General features: G+C 39.8%; 1 protein-coding gene across 1 annotated transcript; it reads left to right on the top strand.

Annotated features, from left to right (window-relative positions):
* The first annotated feature begins 246 nt into the window (after nucleotides 1–246).
* LOC115382906 (syntaxin-2-like) lies at nucleotides 247–6,781 on the top strand. The gene is made up of 9 exons (XM_030084870.1): nucleotides 247–366; nucleotides 511–561; nucleotides 956–1,055; nucleotides 2,614–2,688; nucleotides 3,052–3,125; nucleotides 3,299–3,407; nucleotides 4,539–4,612; nucleotides 4,730–4,867; nucleotides 4,956–6,781. Exons 2-9 carry the CDS (start codon nucleotides 523–525, stop codon nucleotides 5,142–5,144), a joined length of 798 nt encoding a protein of 265 aa, XP_029940730.1. The 5' UTR covers nucleotides 247–366; nucleotides 511–522; the 3' UTR covers nucleotides 5,145–6,781.
* Nucleotides 6,782–9,550: the final 2,769 nt, after the last annotated feature.

Here is a 9,550-nt window from a genome sequence, read left to right as displayed (position 1 = left end):
CTTTGACAATTTTGTCCCTTTGCGTATCCTGTAGAAGTGACGTCCCTATATTTCCTGTTCTGTTATTGGTCAAGCGGTGGCTTGTTTACAGATTCAACTTGTGCAGTCATGGAGATACGGAGCTTCCTGTAAAACTCGTGTTAGAAAATTTGAATGTTTTCTGACTTCTCTGTGTACTCTTTTCAGAAATAGCTCCTTCTCAATAAAATCGGCTGCTTCTGTATCTCTTGTGCTATTTGTTTGTTTTGAACGGAGTGGAGGCGGTCCTTTGTCTGGTGGCTTTATCGGGGGCGCGCCTACGTGCCCGCGCCGTGCATCACGCAGGTGTGCTGGGGTGAGGTCATCGCTCGCGAGGACGTGCAGCAGGTGCGCTCTCTCGAGCTTCAGTAGCTACTATTTTCTGTTTGACGTTGTTTTATTCCTTTTAAAACTTTTATGTTCAAGCGTTCCAGAAGTTATTTCTTGTTGTGTTATTTCTCTGGAAAGTGAAAGTACCATTTTCTCCCACAGGAGCAGCGGGGAATGATGAACGCAGCCATCATGGACGACTTCTTCAAAACGGTGAGCTTCACTCAGATTGGGGTATTAGGGCAGAGGCAGACCTCTCCTGTCTAGGTTAAGGTCATTTCATCACCGAGACACACACAGCTGCTGTGTTCTCAGAAGCAGCTGATAAACCGAGATCCCTGCTGTTAAATGATGTTGAAAATACAAATGGATATATGACTCACTGTGTGGATGGTTGTTTTTGAATAATTGTAGGTCTTGGCTCAACATGTTCTTTTTATGGCCATGAGTAATCACCGTACTGTTAATTTTAGCTTTATGAAACAGGATTACTGGTAAATCATACAGTTTACTGTCTGGATGCATGATCACATAAACAATCCAAATATACTAATTCCCTCTTGGTTAATATGAGGGTTTTTTTTTGTTTTTTGGTTTTTTTTTGCAGGTTGAGGAAGTCAGATGCCTGATTGCAAAAATCTCCTTTCAAGCAGAGGAGGTGAAGGCAGTACATGGTGTCATCCTCTCCTCTTCAAATCAGGACAAAAGTAGGTTGTGACCAATTTATTTCATGATTTAACCCACAAATTTATCGAGGTTGCCCTCATGAAACTTGATGCCTTCACTGTGATGTTGGTGCCTGTGGACATTCAACTCCTCCTTCAGCACAAACAGAGAAACAGAAGCAAAACAGCTGAACTGCCCTTGACAAACATGTTGCTGTTTGTAGAGAAGACACAGGACAGCAGCTCACTTACTAGTTTGTGTGACGCCAGGTGACTTCAAAGGCGATAAAATATTATCACAGTTGTAATAGTAGTAGTTGAGCCAATTTTAATTCAATGTGAACATTTAAACATGTATTCCAACTTAGATTTAGCTGAATTATCTGCATAAAAGGATTTATGTAAGGTGTGAAATTATTATTTTAAATGTAATAATAATGTAATAGTTAGATAGAGGTCACAAAAATGAGCTAAACCAATTTCTATGAAATAGCTCTGTCCTTTTTTCACTCAAATTTTTCCTAAATGTTTACTCTTTGTCAGGAGGAATATAAATATTATTCCTCTGAGTCCATCTTCAGTCATTTGCCACACAGTTACATTTGATCTACTTGTTTTTTTTTTAATCCCTAAATCATCATCATGTTGTTGTGACAGGATTTGACATGTGCATTTCTCAAAATGATACCTCGTAGACAGTGAATGATGTCTACTTAGAACTGATATTTGTGTGTGTGTGCGTTGTACACAAATGGGCTGTCAAAGCCTTTGGATATTTTGGGTGATCATGTCCCTCTTGAGTAGTGAGAACCATGGTCATGGCCAAGCTGTCCCATTTTAGTGAATGGAGCCACTTGTCCCTCCGTGCTATGAATGTACCCGAAACAAAAGAGGTGAAAACATGACCCAGCTGTTGAGTTTGATCTTCACTTCTAAATTTTAAAGTGTTTTATTGATTCGGTTCATTAGGAATAGGACCAGACTGGGTAAGATAGTGAATGAGTGCAGTATAACAGCTGGGATAAAACTGCCTTTTGGATTATAATTTGGTGCTACTGATGATTTACCCTCATAGTATAAGAAAGCTCACATGAACCTTGAACCTTGCGGGAGTCACTGAAGCGGCTCCCAGGGCTTCTGCAAAACAACCGTCTATTCACAGATGAGACTCACCAGCTTGTTAGACATTTATAACATGATATTCTCACTACTATCAAAAACAAACACGGGACAGACACACTCGCTCATTGTACTCTGAGCAACAGTACATCCTGAAAATCATAATTCCATACAATTATACCATAAAACCTTTATTGTTTTAACACACTGGGAAATAGGTTACATTCAAGCTTTAGGAACCTGCAAAAACCCTGATACCCTCTACTGCTTCTGAATTATGATGCCTCCAAACATTAATTCTTACTCACCAGTAACTCATTCAATTGTTTTCAGTCTATTTGTTTCTGTTTCTTTTGCAGAGCATCTAATTGAGGAACATCTTCATTAGCAAAATAAAGTGACTGTCATTCTTGAAATGCCTTTTTTGAGAATATGCTAAAATTCTTCCTCCTGTGAAGTAAACCTCTTGCATTGTTCACAGAAAACAAAGATGAACTGGAGCTGCTGAACACTGAGACCAAGAAGAATGCAAACTTAGTCCGAGCAAAGTTAAAATGTAGGTGCAGGTAACTATGGAATCCTCACAAAAAATACCTCATACAAAACTGCAGTTTATATCCTGTATGTTGAGCAGTTATTTTAATGTGCTAATTCTCCTTATTGATATTTGGCTGTGTTGTTTTAGACAGTGAAGAGGAACACTGCTTTACATCACTTCCTCAAATGCTTGACCTGAATAGTTGATAGCAGAGAATTTGCCTAGCAAATACGAGACAAAGAAGTATAGTGTACTTCCTTTCGTAGCTGACCTTTAACACAACATTGGGTCTTGTATCATAAATGGAGACAAGTGTTTTGGTTTTTATTCAACCTTTATGTCTTGACTGTGTATTATCATCATGTCTCGTGTTTTCCTCAGTCATGCTCAAGAAATGGCCGGTGGATGACGACAGCATGGGTGCCACAGTAATCCAACGAATTCAGAAGAACCAGGTGCAGAAGTGCTTTAATATCTTGTCCTCCTTGGTCTTCATCCACCCGATGAAATTACAGTTGACAGCAGTTTCCTCATTGGATTGATCCTTCAAAATGATTCATGTTAACTTCATCATGTTCATCTTTGGCTCCATAATTTGATGTGCGTTGTGCTGATTTCCTGTCACCAGCACTCACACCTGACTCGGTGGTTCTCTGAAGTCATGAGGGACTATCATAAGGCGCAAGTCTGCTTCAGAGAGAAATGCAAGGCAAAAATTCAGAGACAGCTGGAAATTGGTGAGTTGCAACAAGCAGAACAGAAGCAACAGTTCCCCTTACAGCTGGTCAGTGTTATGAAACTCCAGTCTGCTTCTTAGAACAGGAGCCCATCATATTGGCGGAGTAAAATGTAGAATGAAGCATTATAAAAGATGAATGACTGGAGATTCATTCATCATTATTTGATTATAAATAGCACACAGCTTCCCGACTTTCCATAAGTATGGGTTTTATTTTAAATCCAAAGCAAAGCAGCAAAGCAAACAGTGGGGTAAATGCATGTTTGTGTTTCTGCAGAAATAGCGCTGTTGCTGTGGAGACATTATTGCTTCTTTCATGTTCACTGCTTTTGAGGCTCTTTGTTCAATCTCAATTTACCTCTTGACACCTGCACAGTCTCCCATTATATCAAGTATTTTTTAACTTTTAATAATGCTTGTTTCACTCGTTCTTCTTTTATTTTTAAGATGTGCAAACATGACAGGCTGAAAACCAACAGTCAGAGCAGGGATGGTGTATATAACTTCAAAAAAACCACAGACACTATGTGAATTCCTCACTACCTGTTCTGTAAATGTCTCATTTTGATTCATTCTTTCTAGGAACTTCATCAGGCCACTGTATAAGTTTACCCTCTCTTTATCTTCCACACCCTCTCTTTATCTTCCAGGTTTAGATGACTCAAAATTAGAGTAGTAACGGTGCAACTACGCCGCCCTGTACTGAGGTTCTCAGCTGTGGGATGTTTTTCTATGGAAGCAAAAAACAGTTCTGTTTGCCTATCTGTGAACACAGCAGTACCAAAAAAGATCTCAATTAACAGTCTTAAATTAATTTAAGCACGTACATATTTTAGGACTGTTTGCATGGTACATGTATCTAAATCGTCAATCCATTATCATGTTACTCATTATAAAATGTTGATTTTATATATTTCTGTTGGAAAATGCTTTAGTGAGCATCAAAAAAGTATCAGATATAATATAAAAGCCTATGTGGGCTGTCTTTATGGGACAGGTCTCCTCTATTTGTCACCATAAACATGATTACTTGTGTTGTTTACACTGACAATACAGTCCAAAATCTGTTAATATATTGAAGTCTATGATTTATGATCTTGTGTTTTAGATTATGTTTTGTCTCTTTCAGTGGACAAAGTGACCTCAGATGATGAATTGGAGGAGATGCTGCATCGAGACAATCTGGCCGTCTTCATTTCTGATGTTAGTAGAATATCAGTGCTGCGATACACTGCACTGCTCTGCATTCATCCAGAAATACATACTTTATTGGTATTATTCATTCGATTTTAACTAGATTTCTTATCCGTTGTCTTACAGGTCAACTGTGACGCTGAAATTTCGAGTCAGGCTTTGACTGAGATTGAGCGTCGTCATGAAGACATCCTCTGCCTGGAGTCCAGCATTAAAGAGCTGCATGAGGTGTTTGCTGACACTGCCATGTTGTTGGAGAGTCAGGTAAAGAGGCACCCTGTAGTGTGACCATGCACCCTTGTGTGTGTCTATTCATCTCTTAATGATGATTTTCATGATTTTATTCTACCAGGGGGAGTTGATCAACAACATAGAGAAGAACGTCACCAGTGCTTCTGAGTATGTCGCTGGATCCAAAGAGGAAACTGATAAAGCGGTCGCATACAAAAAAAATCGCTTCAAGATCGCCTCTCTTCCGATTTTCTTGAAGCCCCTCAAGAGAAAATCTTCAGTTAAAACTAATGTAGATCCAAAGATCTGAACCAGGAGTGAACTCACAAGCCTCTTTGAACGCCCTGATCAGCATCAACGCCTCGGCCACAAGAAAAACACTTTCATCTCATTTGAAGTTCACATCTGCCCCCAAAAAGACACTGAAGACACGGTTCCCTGTAACCTGTCAAATGAAAAGATACTGTGGAGAACAGAATTTTCTTTCTCAAGCTGGAAAAACATTTTAACTTTGTTTATAAAAGTATGCCTTCTACTGTACTGCACTGCCTTCTACTGTTATGTATTGACAAGAACTGTTTGAATCACCTTTTCATCTGTTTAGCCAGCAGGTGGCATGAGAGCACTGCTGTGAATCCAATGTAGTTTCAGATCAGCTTGGTATTTCAGCTAATAGTATTGCTGTGAAAGTTACAGTAAAACGACAATAATATGAGATAGAAAACTGTCTTGCCATGGCAGGTTAAACCTCATGAACTGTACTTTACAGACCATTCGGGGTGACATGAATAATGATGAGCATATCCTCGATCAGAGTCCGACCAGTGTGACGTTTGTTTGTTCTTTCTGAGTGAATGTGGGCCTGAATGAATGTAATGTAGAAAAGCAGCTGAGCAGACATCAGTTTATTGAATGACTGTTTTAATAATTGTCAATGAAAAGGCTGGTGTCAAATTACAAACACCCAACAAAACAGAGTGCTGTGCTCGAAACAAATAGTGTGAATTAGAAAGTGCTCTCCATGGTCAGACATATTGTACCAGCTTGATTTATTTATAGATCTCATTTATTGCTGTCCAGGAGAAATGATGGAAAGTCATTTTACAATGAAGTATTTTTGTTTTTGTTTTTTTGTTTTGTTTTTGTTTTTTACATCTTTCTGGGGACAAACAGATGAGCAAATGCTTTTTCTTTGTTTTTGTTTTTTTGTGGACATTTAATCTGGAAAATTAGAATCAGTTTGAATTTAATGTCTTGTTCCCATTTTGGAGTTATTGTAACATTTTTTTAAAGCTCTGTATCTATGAATCTAAAGAGTTTTGTAAATTAGGCATGTGCTTGTGCAGAAGACTCTCAGATTTGTTACTGTTCAAGGAAATGTCTCAATGGTGCATCTTAAAAATGCAAGAAATTTGGAACAACTACATTCTCAAACATCCTCAATAGCTCACCTCTTCTTGAGCCGAGAAGCACTTTCTTTCATTGATAGTTAGCCCAGTATATATGATATTTTCCCAAGGAAAGTTTAAATCCTGAAATACACAGGATAAAATGTTGCTCACTGTGAAGTTTCATTTGCAATGCAGCTCACTGCTTTACAGGTTATTCTATTCTAGCACCCAGAAAGTTACCCCCATCTCAAAGGCTGTAATTAGACCACCCAGCAGATAAAACGTGTTTCTTTTTTTCCAAATACACGATGAGTACACTGGGGATTTTTAAAGTCTACTTTAGATGAAATACTTTCTTTAGCTGAAAAAAGTCACATGATAACACCAGGCTGCCAAAATGTGTGTCCTCATTTCAGATCAGTCTGTGAAAGCCTGATGAATAAATTGTGAAAAACCAAAAGGAAAAAAGCAGTTTATTTTTAATCACGACTTTAAACATATCCTGACCATGATAAATTATGATCCCATTTAGAACAATTCTATTAATTTCATGTCATCACGTCCTTGACTACAGCTGCATGAAAATTGCATTTTAAATTTTATAATATTCATTAGGAAGATTCTTGGTTACTTATGAAAGCTACAAGTATCCAAAACGTATCAAATGTGCGGCACAAGATGGTGTTCCCAGACGTAATATTCAAAATAAAAAAAAAAGAAAAAACTTTTCATACTCACGTCTCACGTCTCACCGCCAGACGCAAGAAAACGTGCCGTGCGTCGTACGTACAGTCCGCCACAATTTAAAAAACACGTTGCCAGAGAGACAGAGATAAACACAGGAGCGGACAGAGGACAGAGCTTCTCCGAGCAAAAGTGATGGCTTCTCCGGTGTAGTTTCGCCAAATGTCCAGTAAACGGCGCCAAAAGACCGAGTGAAAGATGAGGTACAAACTGATAGCAAGTTTCACCCATATTTTGATACAGCTTTTGCTGTTTGTACGGGTCTTGGGCCAAAATAGCGACCGTCTGCCCCTGGCGGCCATCTTGCTAGCTCTTTTAAAACACCGTGTTCATGCAGTTATACTGTGACTTGAACAATTCTCGACCCATTTTCGAATACCTTTTGGTTTGTTACAAACTTCAGAGATGTAATTACGACCCTGCATACGTAGGAATTATTCTCACCAAAGAGCTCTATTCACAAGCACAAGTGTTTGTGTTAAATCAAGAGAAAATCTACAAAAACCCAGGTGTAGAATGAAAACTTCCGAGATCTCTGTTTCTCTGTCTTTGTCATGTATTTATATATTTCATTTTCTTTATCCCCTCAAACAGATCTTACTGTATCGTCCACCACCATTTTTTGTGACCACAATGTATATTTGTGACATGCATCCACTCCAGTCATCGTTTATCCACAAAACCTGTTTCCACAGCAAAAACTTTCACAGAACAACTTAACTATCACTAGAATAATAAAGAGTTATTCTTTTATTATTACGTTATTACGTTATTCTTTTGTTTATGTACGATTGGAATGGTTTTACACTCCACAAGAATGAAGGAATTTCACATAAATTTTGAAGGTTTTGATTTGAAGAATAATGCATTTGTGTGCTTATGAAAGCCAACGTTGTGTGCAATTCTTATGGCTCTTTTTATGCAGAAGAATAAGTCTTTGTAGAGATGCATTTTCCCATACTTCCACACAGTAACTTAGACAAGATAAAATCAGCGACTTCAATGAATTTTAAAGAATGTAAAGAGCATTCTTGTCAGGAACTATAGGATTTTGTCTCTGTTTTTTGCAGATGGTGTTGTCCTGTTAGCGTCACCGAACCTGGAACTGCGGCAAGCACTGCGGCAGTGTGCTACAACTGTGACTTGATGGGGATGACGATCAGCACCTCCAGATCTAAAGTATGAAGTAGGTGGTCTGTCCGCTCCGGGTCAGCGGAGAGACATTGCCCCAAGTGGAGGAGTTCAAGTATCTCGAGGTATTGTTCATGAGTGGGGGAGGGATGGAACGTGAGATTGACAGGCGTACTAGTGCAGCGTCTGCAGCGATGCAGTTGTTTTATCCTTCCATCGTGGTGAAGGGCGAGCTGAGCTGAAAGGCGAAACTCTTGGTTTACTGGTCAATCTATGTTCCAACCCTCACCTCGGGCCCTGGGCAACCCAGGTGGCCGCCAAAGGCACCAGGTAGTAGGAGATTTACCAACTCCCCTCTTCTGCCGTCCACAAATTTTAGGTGGATAATCGTTGTCCTGCACCCCCTTCGGGCCACATGGAAGAACAGTGAGTGCTAATGTAGTGTGGGACACAACATAGGGGGAAATTGCAGATTGCGTGTCTATTTTTCAGCCTATATATCAAAATAAAGAAGAGAGAATAATCCATTTGAAGAAAATTAGGCCGAGCGACAGATGATGTGTTTATCTCTATAGTCACAAGTGAGCTTTAGATAGTGAGACAGATTGTGTGTTTGTCTCTCTGGCTAAGTTCGAAAATAAGATAGTAACTTGAACTGTATTCACGATGGAACATTAGACAGAGAGACAGATGACATGTCTCATATCTGTCTCGCTGCCTAAGTTTCAAAATAAAATAACTTGTACTATATTCAGGGGTGCAACATAAGTAGTCTTCTGGTGCACACGTGCACTAAAAAAAAAAAGAGTGCCAGACCGGACATGGCAATGCCTGTTTGTGTACCTCGAAACCACAAACAAAATGTCCAAGAGGCCTTTGAGCAATTATTTTGGTGTCTGTCAGCCTCCAAAGACACATCGTCAAGATGAAACAATCCAGAAGACGTGCGTATTCTCGGACAAGTGGCCGAGGAAAGTAAGCTGGCTGAAGACGAATGACACTCGCACCGAGGTGTGGTGCAAATTATGCCGTGAAAACCTCACTGCGGCAGATCTGTGGGTCTCCACACCCTGCATGGAGACAGGATGCGCTGTTGAAATGGAAATTGTTACCAGCCATTCATATTCAAGTAACGATAAGTGATTATTATATTTTCAGTTTGACATTTTTGGTGCCTGAATGTGGAATGCTGATCTGAGGAGGATTGGATCCTGGATTGGCGCTAGTGGGCTAACCACTGACGAGGAGAGAGCAGCACAGAGAGGACGACCCTGTGTGCTTGGATTAAGTGACCCTGTGTGAGGAAGCCAAGTTACTGGGCGTCGGAGGAGAAACTGCAGTTCAGCTGAGCAGCCACAGCTGTCTGCCTTCATCCTTACTTGATGTACACTGAGAGGCTTTGAGTGGCAGACAAGTCAACCCACCAACAGGAGGAAAAGAGAGAACTGTG

The sequence above is a fragment of the Salarias fasciatus genome, assembly GCF_902148845.1.
Source record: "Salarias fasciatus chromosome 7 unlocalized genomic scaffold, fSalaFa1.1 super_scaffold_4, whole genome shotgun sequence".
NCBI lineage: Eukaryota > Metazoa > Chordata > Actinopteri > Blenniiformes > Blenniidae > Salarias > Salarias fasciatus.
Note: the sequence above shows the minus strand (reverse complement) of the source record. Positions and strands in the feature narration are given on the sequence as shown.

Excerpts from the sequence above, each read along its gene's own strand:
- LOC115382906 (XM_030084870.1), top strand. The coding sequence starts at position 523 with ATGATGAACGCAGCCATCATGGACGACTTCTTCAAAACG. Across the intron at positions 1,056-2,613 it reads CTCTTCAAATCAGGACAAAA|AAAACAAAGATGAACTGGAG; the intron begins GTAGGTTGTGAC and ends CATTGTTCACAG. Across the intron at positions 3,408-4,538 it reads TCAGAGACAGCTGGAAATTG|TGGACAAAGTGACCTCAGAT; the intron begins GTGAGTTGCAAC and ends TGTCTCTTTCAG.